At 38.0% G+C, this 21,068-nt stretch overlaps 2 protein-coding genes across 9 annotated transcripts in view; one reads left to right on the forward strand and one right to left on the reverse strand.

Annotated features, from left to right (window-relative positions):
* Nucleotides 1-501: 501 nt before the first annotated feature.
* Nucleotides 502-5,713, reverse strand: erg28 (ergosterol biosynthesis 28 homolog). Its single transcript, XM_063007142.1, has 5 exons — nt 5,607-5,713; nt 4,705-4,874; nt 4,309-4,399; nt 4,081-4,199; nt 502-1,804 (listed from the first exon to the last, which is right to left on the reverse strand). The coding sequence occupies exons 2-5, from the start codon at nt 4,835-4,837 to the stop codon at nt 1,716-1,718; spliced, it is 432 nt and encodes a 143-aa protein (XP_062863212.1). The 5' UTR covers nt 4,838-4,874; nt 5,607-5,713; the 3' UTR covers nt 502-1,715.
* A 463-nt stretch (nt 5,714-6,176) lies between these two features.
* The window catches only part of ttll5 (tubulin tyrosine ligase-like family, member 5), a 117,681-nt gene continuing 102,789 nt past the window's right edge, over nt 6,177-21,068 (forward strand). For 7 of the 8 annotated variants that reach the window (XM_063007191.1, XM_063007194.1, XM_063007195.1 and 4 more), the window contains exons 1-12: nt 6,177-6,303; nt 9,674-9,803; nt 11,350-11,456; nt 11,885-11,967; nt 13,557-13,663; nt 14,838-14,968; nt 16,092-16,174; nt 17,688-17,757; nt 17,850-17,934; nt 19,225-19,326; nt 19,867-19,958; nt 20,871-20,978. In XM_063007191.1, coding sequence (XP_062863261.1) covers nt 9,745-9,803; nt 11,350-11,456; nt 11,885-11,967; nt 13,557-13,663; nt 14,838-14,968; nt 16,092-16,174; nt 17,688-17,757; nt 17,850-17,934; nt 19,225-19,326; nt 19,867-19,958; nt 20,871-20,978 — 1,027 coding nt within the window. In that variant the 5' untranslated portion in view covers nt 6,177-6,303; nt 9,674-9,744. Of the gene's footprint in view, nt 6,304-7,234; nt 7,297-9,673; nt 9,804-11,349; nt 11,457-11,884; nt 11,968-13,556; nt 13,664-14,837; nt 14,969-16,091; nt 16,175-17,687; nt 17,758-17,849; nt 17,935-19,224; nt 19,327-19,866; nt 19,959-20,870; nt 20,979-21,068 lie in introns of those variants that run through there. The other variant, XM_063007192.1, reaches the window with a different exon arrangement.

Raw genomic sequence — 21,068 nt, forward strand, 5'->3', positions numbered from 1 at the left:
TGTGTATTTGTATGTTCACTTTTTTACTGACTAAGCTGTGGATTTAGCTGTTATTATACCTGTAGAGAGAACATGCTCATAAATATGTATTTGAAAAACTGCAATGCTTATATCATAATGATTTATCTAAAAAAAAAAACACATCTATGATTTATAAAAGCACAATCATTTTTAAGCATATACACATTTGGATGAGTTTCTAACTAATACAATAATAAAGTATATTTTCAGTTTATTTATGCAACCAATTATAATGTACTTTAAACAAGCTGCTTTCTGCTGCCAGATGCTGAATAAAATTCATTTACTGCTGAATTATTCTGAACGATGCTGGATTAGTTTGTAGTGAGTAAGGAAAGGTAGTAATGCTCCCAATGCTAACAGAGAAGAGATAATGTAATTTTTGGAAGCATTAATACATAAACTATATAAAAAGAAAAAAATAACATAAGCTATCAACACTGTTTTGATGATGAAGCGGAGCCCAAGACCTTTGTGGTTTGCAGCATTTTTATTATTGATGTACTAAATCAGAACAAAGACAAAGCCAGACCACCATTTCATTAACATTTCCATTTGGCAAGTGAATTACAGATGCTAAACCTGACACACCTCTTCCAAATTACAGTACATCATCTAGCATAGCTTGTCGCTGTTTGATTTACTTAGAGTAACACATTAAGAAATTGTGCTCCAACAAGTCCCCTCTGGTAAAAATGAGTAAACCACAAAAAAATCACCAGTTGGTGAATTGGCATAATCTATGGTTAAACACTACGATTAATTTAAGAAAATAGTAAAGAAATAATCCTTTTTAATAAATCCACATGAGCCACAATTATTGTCTGTTTCCTTTAACATCTTCTGTAACATCTTCTAATGTTTAAGAATACAGAGCAGGGAATTTGAGATCATTTTTGTATAACTTTTCTTTACTCATATTTACCAAGGGTGCCAATAATTATGTAGGGAACTGTAGTTGATCAACAGTATTACAAACAAGCACTATTGTTAATACTAAAATCATTGCTTCTAGACCACACAGTGGCCAGTGTAAATAAAATAACCTAAAAATGATGGGCTCTGTTTAGTCCTATTCTAAGGCATCTTGTTCATCTGTAGCCTTGTTAAAAACCCATCTTTTCCATCGGGCTTTTGGGTGACCCAGAACAATGCCACGTGTTTAGTGTTTCCATGTTTGTACATGTTTATTCTTATTTTTCTTTGAATTATTTGTATTGTACAGTGCCTTTGGGTGTCACGAAAGGCACTATTAAAAAAAAATTATAATTAATATAAGGCCACACACTACTCTATATAAGACCAGACACTACTCTGGAGGCTGGAAGTACTGAACTTTTTGTGTCCATTATCAGACGGACAATCAGGATGCATTCTGTAAGAAATAAACTTGCGTCTTATGTATGAAACTGGCACACAAGCCAGATAAACCACTAGAACTTTAGGGCCTCTTTTAATTACATCCATTGGCCCCTTGCTCCATCAGAACTTGTTACACCAATATTGTTGCAACATTACTGTTTCTGTGTGTGTGCTTGTGTTTTTTTTTTATTTTTTATCTCAAATTAGCTATACAGTAAATATGACTGGAATTAATAGATGGTCAGATGGGCTTTATTAGTGTTGGTGTTTTTTCCATCTCTGTGCATTTAGCCCTGAGCATGAGTGACAAACAAAGTTCCTGATGCAGAAATTCAGTTTCTTTTCTTCGGTCTTGCTTCTTTTACTTCCTGTAGTTTTGTTATACACCGGAATCCAACTAACATGCCCACAATAGAACAACCTTCAAAGAAAACAGAGTAAAAGAATTATAGAAATAAAAATAAGTTTAGAATTAAGGTTCAATAGAAACATTCTTATATCAAGGCTATACTTTATTTTAACCTGATCACCTTTGACTACTTTTCTGTACTAATTGACTTAAACCTCAGAAAGAACATTTAGGGGCAATTGGTGGTGAGGCCATCAGGTCATATTCTGACCCAGCAAAGTAATACAAACGTGGAAACGTTGTGGAAAAAATGTTACAGACAAGTTTATTGTTTGAGTGTAGATTTTTTTGGACAAGAGATTTTGAATCTATCTTGGTCATCTTAAAACAACCACTTTTCTTTAAGCCTGAACAATGTGGGTAGTAATAAACATAGACTGATAGAGCAGATCCTTAATCTCCAGTAAGCATTCTGTACTGTAATTGTAACAAAAGTACCAAAAAATATAATGCAAAAGTGTTAACAATTTAATGATTATTGTTGAATAATGTATTTATATTTACTAATTGCTTTATTAATGGGGCTACTCTTTACTGATGCATTAAAAGCAGCCCTAAATATGATGTCTGGGGGAACTGTTAATTTAAGGTGTCTCACAAACTAATAAAATGCATCTTTTTAAACTACTATGCATGTGTGTCTTTTTAATGCATTTTCTTCCTTTTTCTCCCCATTTTTTTAGCGTGTCCAATTTTTTTTACCCGATTGCATTACACTTCCTCTCTACTGGTGCTAACCCCCACCCCGATTGAGGAGAGCGAACTGGCACACGCCCTCTCTGACATGTGAGCAGTACCCGACTGCATTTTTTCACCTGCACGAGGCGAGTTCTCATGCCAATCGGCCCTGTATACGGAGAGCCACACCCTGATCAGCATTACTGATCAGCAGATGTAGTAATTGCATTAGTTATGAGGACCCTATCAGGCTCCCTACCTAGATGAACAACAGCCAAACATTGTTCATATAGCACAGAACACATATTGGATGGCAGAGCTGAGATTGGATACGATGTATTCGAAATCCCAGCTCTGGTGTGCTAACGAATTTTACCGCTGTGCCACCTGAGCAGCTGCATTTTGTGTGTTGTTTTTTTTTTTATGTTTTATTTTGAACAACCTGAAGGCTAAATGTTGCTAACTGTTTCTGTACCAGATGCTGAGTCATTGTTTATTTATTTTATTAGAATTTTAACGTCATGTTTTTCACACTTTGGTTATATTCATAACAGAACAGGCAGTTCCTCATTACATAAGATTCATCAGTTAAAGTTTTTTTTTTTTTTTTTTTTTTTTTTTTTTTTTTTTAATAAATTTAGCACGTCCAATTTCGTCCCATCTATCATCCTCTCATTAGTGCGGATTCCTGCTCCTGATTGGGGGCTGACGAGGCCATTCCACGCCTCCTCCGAAACGTGCACAGCCAATCGACCGTCTTGTCACCCACACTTGACGAGTGTAGCGTGGCAGAGTACTGTGCACGGAGGATCACACAACTCCGCCACACCCCCTCCCGTCTCCATACAGGCGCCACCAACCAGCCAGCAGAGGGCGCAACCGCCCTGTTCCTGAGAGCGCATCCCCTTACGGTCTTAAGTCCCGCCCCCCACCCGGACAACAGGCCAATCGTTGTCCATAGCCGCCCAGCCTCGACCGTGAAGGCAGAGCTGGATTCGAAACGACGCTCCTTCGAAATCCAGCTCTGGTTGCAGCGCGTGTCTTTTACCGCTGCGTCACCTGAGCGGCTTCTCAGTTAAAGTTTTTAATGTTGAGCAAAGTCATGGACAATTTGTATCAAGTCACCTCACTTGCACGTCTTTGGACTGTGGGAGGAAACCGGAGCTCTTAGAGGAAACCCACACAGACACAGGGAGAACATGCAAACTCCACACAGAAAGGACCCGGACCGCCCCCACCTGGGAATCGAACCCAGAATCTTTTTGCTGTGAGGCGACAGTGCTACCCCCTGTGTCAGTGTGATCAAATTAAACAGCCGTGTAAGCTAATGTGAACCCTCAGGTAAGTGCTTGAGCCAGCCAAGATTCCACACACTAGCTTCCATACAATGTTTTCTTTCTGTAGCTAGCAGCTTTAGCTTTTGCCCAGATTATTATTATATCCTTAAGACATGAGCTAGGTAAAAGTTCAGTTTAAGCAAAGTGTATGCTGGAGTTGTACACTGATGTGTAATGTGTGTAATAGTCTATGCATATATGTGGTGGATATCAGCTTACAATTTTAAATATACTCTGTTCCTCTCTACTCTTCTCGCCAAGTGCTCAACTCACCTGCCACAAAAAGAGGAGCCATAACTCCAATGGTAAGAGGAGCGGTTTTATAGATGAAGGCCTCAGACAGGAAGTGGCCAAGAGCCAGAACAAATGTCCACAGAGTGATATAATAAAGCCTTACATCAACACAGAAAAAAATAAAAAAATTATTGATAGCAGGCAGTTACAGTACATTGCTCCTAGCAATCTCACAAAAATCACTGAAGAATGTGAATAAAACCCTACGTCCTGTTCTGAATGTCTATTGCACAAGCACAGCGAATGATTGATGACAGCAAGGTCCATATCCCAAAGGTTCTTGCTTGAAGGCCATTTACTAAAGAAAGAGAAGTCATAATAAACAACATGTTAGTGATTTAAATGTGCATTGGGTAGAATACAGCAGTTACAAGGTTTACTACAAAAGCATTTTGCCGAGGAGTCTGCCATGTTTGCAACTGAGGAGTTTAGCCCAAACCTGTTCTATTTTATTAATCGTTTATTTCAGCATACAACATTATTGATTTTATCATGTACTCTAATAATTTGATTTCATTGTGTTGCTCAGACACACCCACCATCTGTAAAAACAGTTAAAATATTAATATTACAACACCCCTAATATGAACAGAGGTTGCTTACCAAAATCTGGTGTGCCAGTATACAGTTTCTCTGACAGAAAACTATGGTCACGAAAGCTCTGAACTGTGTTTCCCAGTGCAATGATGGACACCATGACCAGCCAGCTCCTCAACAGGTTCAAAAACCAACTCATGGTTTCTAAAGCAATCAACAGACTCAGGAGCCCAAACCTGTAGAATAACAGCAAACAACCAATGCACTTTAAGCAGTCCCCAAGATTACAAACATTTAATGTAGATGATTTATTTTATTTATTTATTAGGATTTTAACTTCATGCTTTACACTTTGGTTACATTCATGACAGGAACAGTTACTCGTTACACAAGATTCATCAGTTCACAGGTTTAATGCCAAACACAGTCATTGTATCTCCAATTTACCTCACTTGCATGTCTTAGGACTGGGAGGAAACCGGAGCGACTGGAGGAAACCCACACAGACACTGCAGAACATGCAAACTCCTAATGTAGATGAATTATTGAATATAACAGCCTTTTTTAGTGTAGAAACTGTATGTTAGGCCAGTGTTGTATAAAGTAGTAACTACATTTAGCCTACCTAAGTAAAAATATAATTTTCATAGATATAAGTGACCCATAAGGAATTGGCCGAAGCCCTGCGATGGATTGCTGCGACCCTGACCAAGATAAAGCAGTTATGGTATATGAAAATGAAATGAAAAATGTATTTGCCAGATTTTGTTTGTTTTGCATCCAGCAGCTGAATAATATAAACATTAAATAGTGGATTATGCTGTTTTGGCAATGTTTAAATATACCATTTACATTATCTGTAATATATCGACGTGATATAAGAAGAATATAAAGAAATATTTTTCTTGTTTAATCATGTCTAATAGATGATCTATAAATAACTCAATAAAATACAGAATTCATCTCACCTTTACGTCTGTAGCCTTACTATAGCTGCATCACAGTAAACTAATACTTTATTCAATCCATTTAACACGATTTACACTGACACTGGCTACATTCCAATAAACCCTAACAACCTACATTGCTGCTCTACACATGCTGTTGCACACGCTATATTACACACACTACATAGTGCACTATAGATAAATTATTTGTGATTTAGTAACGACGCTGAAATCCTCCCCTCTGACTGTTGTTATGTAGACGTAACAAGCCACCAATGAGAAGCAATAGCAGATTGTCGGACCATCATATCAGTGGAGCGTATTTAAAAAAACGTGCTGTAAGGTCCGCCTCCGTTTTAGTTTTTTAACCAATCAGTTAGAGGATTTATGATCACCTGATTTTTTTCGGCGCCGCCCCAAACTGATATTACTATAAATAATCAGTCGCGAATACTAACGGTTTTTTCCACCAATATAAGGCAGAGTGGCGAAGCCCTGCAGCGCCAACAGCTTGTTTAAAACTACACGGTGCTTGTACATGGTCCACTACGTATTTACCTCCTAAACCTGATCCACGGCACCAGAAAGCGATGGATGTTAGGCGCATGTACACCTCGGACTGGGTGTTATTCCATCGTGGGTCAACACCGTCTCACTTATCCACTCACTGACACCTCAGAGTCATTTAGAGCAGCATTCACATCTTGCATGGCTCCAGGTGAGAGAAAACCACAGTACAGAAACCCAAAGTACAGAAACCCAATACAGACACAGTGACAGGGAGGATGCTAATCTCTCTAGCAGTGACTGGAGTTTAGAATTAAATCCAATCCTTGAGTTTAAAAGGTGTTGAGTTTTAAGGTATTTTTTTCCCATAAGGATGTATAGGAATCCTGTTAATGCGTTCCATGGTCTTGTATAGCTGCATATATTTTAGGCTAATGTAAAATAATTGGGTTGTTTTTGACACTGAAAATAACACATAATATGAAAAACACTGAAATACAACTAAAAAACCGCTAAAAATCAATCAAAAATACATTTACCTTTACTTCTTTACTTTTCTTATGCTTCTTAATTAGTAGAGAGAACTTATGAGTAATAATTAAGAGGTTTAGTGTTTGTCGTTCTTTTAATACATTAAGTTACATTATCTTTTTTTTTTTTTTTTTAAAAGGATAAGACTTTCAGAAAAGCTGATTCTTACAATTTCTCAGAACCCAGATCTATAACACAAGTTTAAAAGTAAAACAGTAAGAAAAATCCAGTTAAACACAGATACATGTGGAGCGTTCAGAGTGGATTTGACCGTTATTCCACACAAATGCAGATTCGTCTCATATTCACACTTTGATGACGTTTGTGCCCTGAGCAAAGCAGCAGTCGCACACACGTTGAGTTTAAGAATACACATTTCTTGACGAAGGGCGTTGAGTTTCAAAGATTGAGTTTAAGGGACGTTGATGTATAAGGTACCACTGAACTTTTTACTGTTTCACCTGAAGACTTTTACGTTATACTCAGTGCATGTATTAAACCGCACTGGGCATGCGCAGATGAGTGGTTTACCTTTGGTTGCTGTAGTTACAGCTCTGCAGAGAATCGGTAACCCTGCGCTTGCCTTCACTTGTTCAGTTTTCGCTTGAACCGGTATGTTTACACTTATTGCCTGATTATTTACATACAAACTTCATTTTCAACTGAACGTGAGGTGAGTTCGTTTGCATTGCTGAGTTCTGAGGGGGAATGTAACGGTGTAAGCTAGCTAGCTTAGTTAAACTAACCTAGGTTAAACCTAATGACATTAAATCCACTAAAAGCTAAAGCTAGTTTTTGCTCGGTTAGCCGCTCTGTTATTAATCTGTTAAGCTTGTAGCATACATACCATTTTAGCTTTTTTACCACTACAATGCACTGCTGTTTAGTTAGCAGCCTTTCCGCTTCCTCCTAATTGGCATTTATATTTTATTACCTTTTAAATAGCATTGTTTATAGTTATTTGACTAAACTATTATTATAGTAATTGTTTACATACTATGGTAAGGAACATGCATGGTATGTCTCATGTCACGTATGGCAGTTTTACACTTTCAAAGATTTTAGCAGCCGTTTTCTGTGACAAAATGATTGAACCACAAACTACTTTAACAAAGTTGACTTCTTTTATTTAGTTCCATTTGGGGTAGTTATTCATATATATATATATATATATATATATATATATATATATACTGATCAGCCATAACATTAAATCCACCTCCTTATTTATACACTCACTGCCCATTTTATCAGCTCCACTTACCGTATAGAGGCACTTTAAAGTTCAACAATTACTGAATGTAGGCCATCTGTTTCTCTGCATGCTTTTTAAACCTGCTTTCACCCTGTTCTTCAATGGTCAGGACCACCACAGAGCAGGTATTATTTGGGTGGTGGATCATTCTCAGCACTGCAGTGACACTGACATGGTGCTGGTGTATTAGTGTGTGTTGTGCTGGTATGAGTGGATCAGACACAGCAGCGCTGCTGGAGTTTTTAAATACCGTGTCCACTCACTAACCACTCTATTAAACACTCCTACCTAGTTGGTCCTTCTTGTTGATGTAAAGTCAGAGACGATTGCTCATCTATTGCTGCTGTCATCTTCTAGACCTTCATCAGTGGACACAGGGCACTGTTGGCAGGATATTTTTGGTTGGTGGACTATTCTCAGTCCAGTGTGACAGTGAGGTGTTTAAAAACGTTATTAGTGTTGCTGTGTCTGATCCACTCATACCAGCACAACACACACTAACACACCACCACCATGTCAGTGTCACTGCAGTGCTGAGAATGATCCACCACCCAAATAATACCTGCTCTCTGGGGGTCCTGGGAGAGTCCTGACCATTGAAGAATAGCATGAAAGGGGGCTAACAAAGCATGCAGAGAAACAGATGGACAGCCCAGTGTTTCAAAAAGAAACCCAGCTCCTCTTTATAATACAAATCGTAATGATTAAAGTGAACTATATGAAAGTGTCATTTACAGAACAGTGTGACATTTTGGCCAACCTAGCTTGACTTGGTTTGGCTTATTGTTACTATAAACTGTTTAAGTACAGGCAGTTTGTATTGTTTTTTTTATAGATTATATAACTGGGTGAGAGTTTATTAGGTACACCTTTTGTACTGGACACAGTTTATCTTTAATATGGTACCTAAAATAATCATGGTACCACAGATTAGTCTACAAAAATCATTCAAATCTAGACAGGTGATTAACATGTATGCTGTTATAAAATTACATAACTGGAAAAAAATTACTAAAATGACATATTTAGTGATCTGAAATGCCTACATGAATATGTGTAGAGTTGGAGAATATAGCTCAGGTAGTTTGTTTGTTTATCTCCCTGTAGTCTATAATCCATGGTTACTATATCACTGTAGAATGTCGTTGGCTGGATATTATGGTTATATTATATTATGCACCATTCTCAAAGCAGCAGTGTCATGTACAGTGGGGCCAGTAGTCTAGGACCTCATAGGGAAATGTGTAAAAAGTGTTTTTTCATGACATCATATCAGTGTAACAGTTTACACAAATATGTAGAATGTAGAACTTGGCTACATAAACTGTGAGCACATTTGTGAAATTATTCATAATTCAAAGATTTTGCTCTTTACTCTATTGTTTATCATTTGTAATAAAAAACTATTTATTAAATTAGTAAGAGAAAAGAGCAAAATAGAAGCATTTTCCCTAGTCATCTCAAACTTTTGGCTTCCCTGATTGGTGTTTAGTGTGTGTTTATCATACACTTATATTGTGCCAAACATGCTACCATGTCACCATTTTTTATCTTGCTTGATAAGAATGGTCTACCACCCAAATCTGCTTAAGAGGGGGTGGTTGTTGTCCCATTTCAATTATGGATAGCTTGCTGGGAGCCTAACATTGTACACTACAGCCACAAGAAGTGAGGTTTGTTTATGCAGTTTGTGTGTGGGTGATTGCAACTTGTCATATATAACATAATTTAACTATTTTCTATGATAAGAAATTTGCTAATTAAAGGTCTATTTGTTTTCGATGAGCATCTACAGGTTGGAGATGTGTGCTGTCCTAATCCTGTTTAGCTGACGTTCTGTAGATCCTCTCCATCTATTTGGTGGAAATGCCAGCTGTGAGCCGGGGTAAAGAGGATTCTGAATGTCTGTCAGAAGAAGAGCTAGAGTAAGTGATTTAGCAGTTTATCTGCTTTTCAAAATGATTGTAAGCTTTTCGTGCAGAGAATTGTAAGCTTTTTGGGAAAAGAATATGTGATGTAACATGATAGTCTGCAGCTATTGGGGTTTTGCAGCAACACTGGAAAGATACATTTGGGAAATCAAATACCCCTAGATTAGGATAAAATGTCAGGAGTGGTCTGCAGCAGTAGAGGACACAAAATGCAATTGGGGAGTTGGATATGACTAGATTGGGAGGAAAATTAGGGGAAAATGCAAACTAATTATGATGATGGTGATAATAATAATAAAAATAATTGAATAAGTAATACACTTCAACAGCATAAGTTATAGCTAAAAATATGTGGACAGCAGTTGTTTTTGAATATTGGCTGTCCAATTGGCCCACGCTTTGCAGCTATGATGCCCCCTAATGTTCTGGGAAGGCTTTCCACAAGATAAGCATTTTTGGAATGTGTTTGTGGGAATGTGTGAACATGCAGTTTAAAAACTGCATGAGATTAGTACAGTGGTACCTCTAGATACGAGCTGCTCCACATACGAGCTTTTCGAGATCCGAGCCGAGGCTCGGACAAAATTTCTGCTCTAGATACGAGCCCAGATCCAAGATACGAGCCGGGCTGGAGCTTCGGGGACGCTACCGCTAGTTTGCGCGTCGGCGCAAGGGAGCCGTTTCAAAGGAATTTCCCAACTACTACTACTACTACTAGTACAGTACTCGCTCCCACAATCCTCGGTCCCACAATCCTCTAGCATCCCCTCATCCCATTCTTCTCATGGGTCCCAAGAAAGTAAGTGCAAGTGACAATGGCGAGAAGAAGAAGAGGATGATGTCGATTGAGTTAAAGCAAGAGATAATAGAAAAGCATGAGCAAGGCGTGCTTTTTATAATAATACTGATTATTACGTATTTTATAAATTGTTCTTACTGTTTTTTATAAATTTTTCTTTTATTTATTTATTTTGTTATGTTTTATATGTTTATACATGTGTTTTTCTTAATTAAAAATGTGTATTTTTTCATAATTTACGATATTTTGTGGACTTGTCAGAGGGCTGGAACGGATTAATTCTATTTCCTTTATTTTAAATGGGGAAAATTAGTTTGAGATACGAGCTGCTCTACTTACGAGCTCGGCTCTGGAACTAATTAAACTCGTATCTAGAGGTACCACTGTATTTTTATATGATTGGTAAATTTTTGCTATTGATCCGGTTTTACAGCCCAGAGTTGACATTATTACTGTTTGCTTAGGACCCTTTACTGGAGATACATCTTCCACACAGGCATTCAAATCATACTGATATATGGTTGGTATGACAAGCCTGGCATGTTGTTCTGCTGTTGTTTACATTCCATTTTTTTCTGCCATCTGCTTATTAACACTCATTTTTAGTGGAGCGCACAATCTTATCACGACCACTGCTTGAAACAGGCCGATGTATTGATTGATTTTATTACCAAGTTGTTCATTTAAAGTGTTGCTGACAATGTTTTTATTCCTTTTTTTATTTAATTCCTATCTCTATAGGGACCAGTCCTGTATTGCCTGGAGTGGTGTCAGCAGGAAGATACCTGTCCTGATCTTCCATGCTGAAGCTGCTGTATCCAAAGATAGATCGATTCGCTCCATCGGAGGTACTAAGGCATGCACATGTCAACATGTTCAAAAATTCTTAGTTAAATAAAGCCCCGTGGAAAGATAATTGGGTGATTAATCTTACTTAATTTATTAATGTACAGCTCACAATGTACGGCTCTGTGAGCGTACACCACACCAATTATCAATCAAAATATAAAAAGCATTTCCCAGTTAAAAAGCATAAATGTGACACATGCATAGTAAAATGTAAAATCAATAATAATCTGTGTACTCTTCTTGAAATAAATTTACTGCAATTAATAGAAAGTCTATTGTGGGTAAAATGTTTTGTAATAGTTCATTATTTTTTGGACTTGGCCGCCACATTGTTATAATTATTTCATTAATATTTGTTTTATCAATACCTACTGAACTAATGCATTTAAATATAATGACTTGTCAATACGTCATTTTACCTTTGCAGAGAGATACAACTTAGCATTCAAGATTGTGCGCACTGAGAGTCGACTCGTGCGTGGCATTCTTTTGAATCATGGATTCCATGAGGTACAGCATCATACACTCTTATAAGACTCACAATAATTTAGGTTAGACAGCACTGACCTTTACAAAGATCAGCACAGTGCTGGCTAAATATAAACTTTTTCCATTAGTCACCTGTGCATTGCAATGATGGCAGTGCATAAACACTTGTCATCTATAAAATAGTTATTATAAAACGGATAGTTCCGGTCCTAAAATCTGATTGGCTGAGCCGCGTTCGAAGCCGTTATAAAATCCCCGATAAACTCACACCTCTGACCACCTCACATCATTCCATATTAATACGCCACTGAAAAGAAAAATGTAATGTTATTTTCGCCCTCATGTTGCCTAGCAACACTGTTAATCGAACTATTTTGCGTCGCGGAAGAATGCTTTATTGTAAATTTATACACAATAAATACATTTATGAATTAAACATTGTTGTATTTATTATATTTTATGTTGACCGCCGTTTTATAAAAGCAATAAGCCACTCGAGACCGTGCGTTACTGTTACGATTTTAGCACGGGGAAAGAAGTTTTAGGCACTCCGCTTCGCGTCGTGCCAAAACGTCATCCCCGTGCTAAAATCACAGTAACGTACGGCCTCTCGTGGCTTATTGCTTTAATATATTATATCTGTATATATTACCCCTTATCATTGTTAGTTAGATTTGTAAGTGTATTCTAGACATTTTGCTGTATTCTGTTTCTTTTCTCTGTTTGCCTTTTACTATCTAACCGACACTGCAGATGTCAACGCTTAGGAATTCACCTCTGGACATAGCCTTCGTGATTTGCCTCCAAATGTACTAATTCTGATTTGCGAGGGAGTGGTTGCACTGTTATCGCACTGTTTGAACGCTTAATATTAATGCCCCTGTTATTTCCCTTAAGTACTTCTGGACTTTCCCTTAAATTGTCATCAAAGTTAAGGCTAGTGTCTACCACAGCAGCGTTTCAGCCAAGGTGTAATAAACTTCTATTGCTAACATCTGGGTTTATTGTAGGCAGTGCAGATGCCTATGCCAATTCTGGCTTCAAAAAACAAGATGGAGAGAGGCTTTAGGGAGAGGCCACATATTGGACTTTAACTATGTTAGACAAATGTGTGATTGCACAACGTAGCAGTTGGACATAACAGTTCATTTTAGTTTTTTTGCTTTGTTGAGTTTAGTAGTTAGTGAAGTCTTTCGGAATTTCACACACAAACCAAAACTGTTTGTTACATTAAGAACCTGGCTAAGTGGGTAGCACTGTCGCCTCACAGCAAGATGGTCCTGGGTTCGATCCCCAGGTGGGGCGGTCCGGGTCCTTTCTGTGTAGAGTTTGCATGTTCTCCTCGTGTCTGTGTGGGTTTCCTCCGGGTGCTCCGGTTTCCTCCCACAGTCCAAAAACATGCAGTCAGGTTAACTGGAGATACTAAATTGTCCATGACTGTGTTCGATATAACCTTGTGAACTGATGAACCTTGTGTGATGAGTGGCTACCGTTCCTGTCATGAATGTAACCAAAGTGTAAAACGTGACGTTAAAATCCTAATAAACAAATAAACTAAAACATTAAGAACCATTTTTGAGTGGGCTATTAACTAAATACCTTTTGTTTAGGTCCACCCTAATAATAATGACTTCAACCTGATGTGGACAGGCTCTCACCTTAAGACTTATCAGCTCTGCAGTCTGCAGGATTTTCAGAAAGTCAATCACTTTCCCAGGTAAACTGGTTTTGTGTGTATGTGGTTTTTGCTTGATATTGGTAGAACATTCTGTATAATGCCAACAATTTTAATAATGTCCACATTATTTGACCTTAAAATCACATAAAAGAGTAAAAATGTGTATTGACCAATTTAACATAATCAACATGTTGCCAAATTATACAAAACAAGGTAAGTAGTTTATTAGCTTAAGGGCAGTTTGGAAAATAAAAGGTAGAATTTATATTAAAACAGTCTGTTCTTTATACCCACAACAAATCTTTGTGTAGTGTTGTGGACAGTTGATTAAAACACTGTATGACTGCTCCGATTTAAGTAACTCTGCTTGACGCACATTATATGGTCAAAGGTTTTTGGACAGCTGACCACAAGTTTGTTGGACATCCCATTTCAAAATCAAATGGTATGAAAATAGAATTACCTTATTAGCAATAGAGTGATCTTATTAGCAATAACAGCTAAGGCTTCTCACAAAAAGCATGTCTGTATGTTTGTTGAGAAAGCCTTGATTGATGTTTTAGTTATTCCAGTGCTGACTTTGAAAAGGAAAAATTTCTGTTTTAATGTTCTATTGTTGTGCATTTGTGGTTGAAAAAACGCAAAACAAATGTTTACCAAGAATCTATCTCTAAACCAAGGTGCTCTGGTGGTGCAATGGTTGCTTATGCTAACCCACTACTGGTAAGATCCAGGGTTTGAATCCCCAGCGGTGCTATTGGCCGGCCGGTCAAGCATCTAAATACACACCCGATTGGCTACGTCTGGGGTGGGAAGGCCAGGACTGCATTGGATTGGTGTTGTGTATTCTTGCCCTCAACAAGTGCTTACAAGTAGGTCTCTGACCCACTATGAAATTGATCAGGATGAAACAGTCGCTTTTGGTTAATCAACAAAAATGCAGAGTAGTAAAAAACGTTATCAACTTTATATGAAACAGAAACTTGACATGCCACGTATATAGCCGTAATCGTGCTGACGTGGCAATAAATCCCAGCCATCATCATCTTTAAAAAGCTGTTAACATTGTGCCATAGCTCAGACTTACTGAATTAGCTGGGTATCCATAGTGTTATTAGCAGACTTTGGGTTTAAAAGAATTACAAGGATTTACATCAGTCTTTGTTGTTATTCACTTCTTCACTTCTTTGGCCAACGCTAATTTTGTTTCCAGGTCAAGTGAGCTGACGCGGAAAGACAGACTTTACAAAAACATTCAGCGGATGCAGCAGATTCATGGCTTTCTAAACTTTCACATTGTGCCCCAGACCTTTGTGCTTCCTGCAGAATACCAGGAATTTTGCAGTAAGAGTTTTTCAATAGCTTCACTAACTTTTGTTTATATGAATGTGAATACTGACTGCAAATTAATATAATTGTACAGTGCCATTAACATATTTGTCCTCTTCTGATTTCTTCTGTTTTTCTCAGTTAATTCTTTTTTACATTAAAAATAAATGTAAAAGATCATAACATCCTTCAAGTCATCCAACACAAACTGGCCAAAACCAATATTTTGAGATCTTTTGCTGGATGTGCCATTGTTTTCTATGAAGTTGTGCAGTAGCATTTATTCTGCATTCTGCTGCAGCTACTGCAGGTGTCGCACAAATTTGGTTTTAATGCTCGTTTTTTTACACTTTGTCGCTACGCTCAAAGTTCAGTCTGAATGAAATTTTACCCAGTTTGCTGTGGGCGGCACGGTGGCTAAGTGGGTAGCACTTTCGCCTCACCGCAAGAAGGTCCTGGGTTTGATCCCCAGGTGGGGTGGTCTTTCTGTGTGGAGTTTGCATGTTCTCCCCGTGTCTGCGTGGGTTTCCTCCGGGTGCTCCGGTTTCCTCCCACAGTCCAAAGACATGCAAGTGAGGTGAATTGGAGACACTAAATTGTCCATAACTGTGATGGATATAACCTTGAGAAGTGATGAACCTTGTGTAATGAGTAACTACTGTTCCTGTCATGAATGTAACCAGAAGTGTAAAACATGACATTAAAATCCTAATAAACAAACGAACAAACAACCCAGTTTGCTGCTGACTTTTCAAAGTGAGACAAATGACATATGAGGTGCAATATGAGGTGGTCTTAGCAATCACACGGCATCATAGACAGATGCAAAACACAGACATGGCTCAGAGAAACTGATTCTCATTGTATCACAAAAGCCCGAACTGTTTAATTTGATAGAACTTTGTTGATAGAACCACAATATTTGCTCTTTCCCTAAATATTATGAAGTGAATTTTTTTTTACCCCTTGTAATGCATTTTGACTCTGGTTCTGAATTGTTTTTATGTGACATTCTCAAACATTCAGTTCAGGAATTCAGAAATGGACAATAACTTTCATTGCACTGTATGGAAATTCTACTTGTGTACTATCCAACTATACTTTTGTTTTGTTTTCTCTATTCTCATTTAAACTTTAGCCTCCTTCTCCAAAGACAAGGGACCATGGATTATCAAACCTGTTGCATCATCCAGAGGCAGAGGCATCTACCTAGTCAGCACTGTAAGTAAAACATGGAAATTAAATGAATGTAGTAACTAGCCTACCAAGGAGGTAATCCTCACATATGTTTGTCCAGACCCATGTTGTAACATAATAGCTGGCTGGACAGTGTGGTTGTGCAGTGGGTAGCACTGTTGGCTCAAAGAAGAAGTGCCGGGGTTTGATTTCCCAGCCAGGCAGCCAGTCTGTGTACATGTGTGTGGGCAGTTGTAGCCTAGTGGTTAAGGTACTGGACTAGCAATCAGAAGGTCACTGGGTTTGATTTCCCAGCCAGGCAACGTGTGTGTGTGTGTGTGTGTGTGTGTGTGTGTGTGTGTGTGGCCTAGTGGTTAAGGCAACCAGTGTGTGGGCAGTTGTAGCCTAGTGGTTAGGGTACTGGACTAGCAATCAGTCGGTCGCTGGTTCAAACCCCACCGCTGCTGTTGGGCCCTTGAGCAAGGCCCTTAACCCTCAGAATTGCTCAGACTGTAAACTGTCACTGTATTGTTAGTCGCTTTGAATAAAGGCCTTTGAATCAGACCCACCTGACAAGGATAAGGCAGCGGTAAAACAAACAATAAGCAAATGAACAAACGAATACCACAGTTGTGGGAGTGTGGACAGAACACATGGAATTTTTTTTTTAAATAATGGCCTATGTATCTTTCTGATTTTATGACAACGAGACAATTATTTTTTTGCAGATAATTTATTTGTTCTTCTCGTGAATAACTTTTGAGCACTCCGGTTTCCTTCCCGCCTCCTAAACATGTTCATTATTTGAAAATTACACTTTGTTTACGCCAACTACCCGGCAGGTTTTTGCTGAAGTGCTGACTGATGACAACAGGTCAGTCCCATGTGCCATGGAGATTTACAAACCCCATTCCAACAAAAGTTTAGGTTATTTTGCAATAAAATTATTTTGCAATGCAATAAAAGAAGAATCTGTGACTACTGTTGGTTTGATAGACAGTCTTATCATCTGAATTGTGATGGGAATTAAATAGAAATGTAATAAAAGAACAACTTAAACAGCTATTTTGTTCTGACTATGTGCTACACATTTCACATGTTTACATACAAAGGGAACCTGAACATTGGTAGTGTCTATACAATTGTATTTAATTTTCGTTGGTCTGGTTTCCTCCAGAATCAGAGCGCCACTCTGTACCATTTGTAGTGGTGAAATGATCCACAAATTATTTATTACTAGACATTTTTTCTATGGAATTATTATTTTCTGTGCACACTGGAAAGATCAAATGAGCAGAATGAACTGCTGTGCTAAGACAGTAACGTGAGTGGAATAGTTACAGTGTAACAGCTATTACCAAGCTGACTAAGCTCATGAAAGTACCTGGGGTATAAACACATCTGTTAAAGACTTGATGCCATAGTGCAAACTAGATCTAGAATGGAAGAAATGTACTTGAGAGCTGAGAGAAAAATATTTGCACCTAGGTGGTGATGACCAAGTGATAAAATCAGGCTCTAAAAGTTTAACTCTTACTTGTCTTTTTGTTTCCTCCAGCCAAGTCAGATCCCTTTGGAAGAGAATATCCTGGTTTCCCGATACATTAACAATCCATCACTGATTGATGGTAAGTCAGCTGGTGTAGAAAAGGGCTTATAGTAGAATTTGATTTGCATTGTTATTGTTTCTACATTTCCCTGTTTTGTTTTTTTCCTACAGATTTTAAATTTGATGTGCGATTGTATGTTCTGGTGACCTCCTATGATCCAGTCATCATATATGTTTATGAAGAGGGACTTACCAGGTGACATTTAATTATTAATGTGGACTTATAATATTGTTCATAAAATGCTGTGTGTAATAAGCTATTGCTGTACTTGTAAGCTGTGTGTTATTGGTGTGTTTGATGTCTTTTATTCTACAACTTCTGTAAATCCTACCATAGATTTTGAGAAGGGCACTTCAGGATTTTCCAGGACTGATTTCTTAACCAAGCTTTGGTTGACATAGAAGTGTTCTTGGTGATAATTGGACTTTCCAGCAGGACAATGATCTCAGTGAAGTCTCAGTTTTAACACAGAATGCATAGCATTCCTCCTTAAAATGCTGTGGTGTTGCTGTGAATCCATGTTACCAGTCACACAGTCAGGATTGCCAGTACCTGTAGCTAAAACACTATCCCCACTGACCCACATTAAGGCTTGACCCCTCCTGTGCTTCTTGGTTAAGTGGAGTGTGTTGTGGAATCCGCCCATGAAGTTTTTGGTTGTTTTGTGTAACATTATTTAATATTGTTTAATAATATTGCTCACAAACTATGTAAAATGAGCTATTTTCGCTGCAATGAGACGCTGCTCCCACCTAGGGGTGACAATAAGACAATAATACCCGAAACAGAAGCAGTGAAAACTGCTTTTCTAGTGATCTCTAATTATTCATTCCTTCTGTGCGGCCCGGTACCGGTTCGTGGCCCGGTACCGGGGACCACTGAGTTACACGTCTGTTCACTGTTATGGGCTTCTGAACATTTATAACCACTAGATGGCAGCAAGAACTTGTCTGGTAAATTTAGGCAACTAAAAGTCATCAAAACTCTTCATTATTTTACTGGCCAGGACCAGGTTCAACCATACATTAACTATATAATATGAAATTACTGAAGTTTGTACGTAGACAACAGGCTTTAGCTATTTAGTAATGATCTATTATTTAAATACAACCTCAAGTAAAAATGGTTACTGAAGATCTGGCATTTCATTTTAAAGCTTTATGTGACCATTTTAAATTAAGTAATAAAAATAACACATACATGGTGTACCAAATATTACTATTTTACTCATTTACTTTTATTTATTAATTTATATGATTTTATTATCACAAGGAAAAACCAATGCAGGAATACCATTAGCAATATTACCAATATGTTGCAGGGCTTCAGCCATCGTCCCTCAGACATAGCTATTCATGACTGCCTAGACGCCTGGCTGGATACTTATATAAAAATAAATTACTAAGTGTTACAGGAAGAGGTTATGATGTGCCCCACCATCTGTTGCTTATTAGATTTTTTTTAATCTGTTTGACTGTACTGTAGATTTGCCACTGTGAAGTATGACCATGCTGTGAAAAACATCAAGAATCAGTTCATGCACCTTACCAACTACAGTGTGAACAAGAAGAGCAGTGACTATGTCAGGTACGGTTTAAATGACTAACGTTAATACTTAACATAAATGTTGGCTTTTTTATTTTGCTGTCTTTATTTCAGGCACAAATAATTAAATCAGATTTTTTTCCCCCTCAAATAAAATAATTTGACTCATCCTCTACTGAAAATAAACACTGGCACTTAATAATCTCCCAGGACAGGGTACCAATCCATTGCAGGGCTTCGGCCATCCCCCCCTCAGACATTTGTGTCTGTGTAGACACCTGGCCAACCGATAGCACTGCTGATATTCAAATTTTGGACTAGCGCAATAGTCAGTGCACCACTTGTCTGAGCTCTCTGTGTTTTTGGTTCTGTAGTAGAGTTGAATAAATGTGAAAAGGTTTGTGGTCATGAAAAACATTTAAATGATCAGATACTGTTCTTAACTGTTCCCAACTGACAATAGAATGCATCTTTAGATGTGAATTTTCCTATTTGCTAATCATATCATTGTTGTTACGCTGTGCTCATTGCTCAGTGCTGTTCTGGCAAAGCCTGTCACTGAGGTCTATTCTTTCATTTTAGCTGTGATGACCCTGAAGTAGAGGATTATGGCAACAAATGGAGCATGAGTGCAATGCTGAGATATTTAAGACAGGAGGGAAAGGACACCACATGTAAGTACAAGTTAATTTAAGAATGGTTTTTCTCTGGTGTCTAATCGTCGTACTAGTTAATGACTATTGCTGATATGACTACAAAATTGATATTTATATTTTTTCTAATTATATTTTTGTATGTGTTACATTTGGCTGTCAAATATCTTGAATAGAAGTTGGTTATGAAATTATTGGTCTGTTAAAATATATATGGATTGGCCCCAATACCAATCGTTGAGAACTGAGACCACCATACATCTCCATTCATTCATTCATTCATATTCCATATTGATTGGCCGATAAACCCACTAAGATCTGGGTAGGCTAGCATAACAGACAACTGCACCACCTGGGTGCCTTATTTACCACCGCTTTATTCTGGTTAGGGTTATGCTTGGTCGGGTTTTCCTGGAATCAGTAGGCACAAAGCAGTAAGACAACCTGGAGAGGAGGCCAGTCCATATAGAGATCTCTTTTTGGTTTCTAATTGCAATGCAGTAGTAACAGTTTTTAGTTTAAACTTGTAAATTGCTTTAAAAAAATCATTGGGTGTTTAAAATGTCTCATTGGGGATTAGCTGAAGTTTCTATCCAGGGCTGCTCTGCTAATACAAATAGCTGCCAGCTTCTTTACTGTTTGCCACGGCAGGCATAGGCTTCTATTCAGGGCTGCCATGCTTATGCTTTTAACTGTTTGTCAGCCTAGTGTATAAATTAGCTGTATGGGTATATTTACATATTGTACATTGTTTCAAAATGTGGTGTATTTTGAGTGTAGTATGCAGTATAAACTATAAACAGATGTGAAAAGCGTTTATTTTGTGTAATTTGTCTGTCAATTAGCAACAGGCAGCTAGATTGAACACAGACTGATGTATTGTGCTGTAGCAGGCTGTGCGACTGACCTGCACTGTTGTCTCTTGTGCGTTAGTGCTGATGAATCAGATAGAAGATCTGATCATTAAAGCTGTGCTGAGTGCAGAGATACAGATTGCTACCGCCTGCAAGATGTCTGTCCCTCACCGGAGCAACTGCTTCGGTAAGCTCTCCGCTTTACTTTTACACTGCCAAGAAGTCGTAAATGATTAAGGACAGATGCTTATGAATTTAAATAGACGTGTACAGGCAT

The sequence above is a fragment of the Trichomycterus rosablanca genome, chromosome 13, assembly GCF_030014385.1.
Source record: "Trichomycterus rosablanca isolate fTriRos1 chromosome 13, fTriRos1.hap1, whole genome shotgun sequence".
NCBI lineage: Eukaryota > Metazoa > Chordata > Actinopteri > Siluriformes > Trichomycteridae > Trichomycterus > Trichomycterus rosablanca.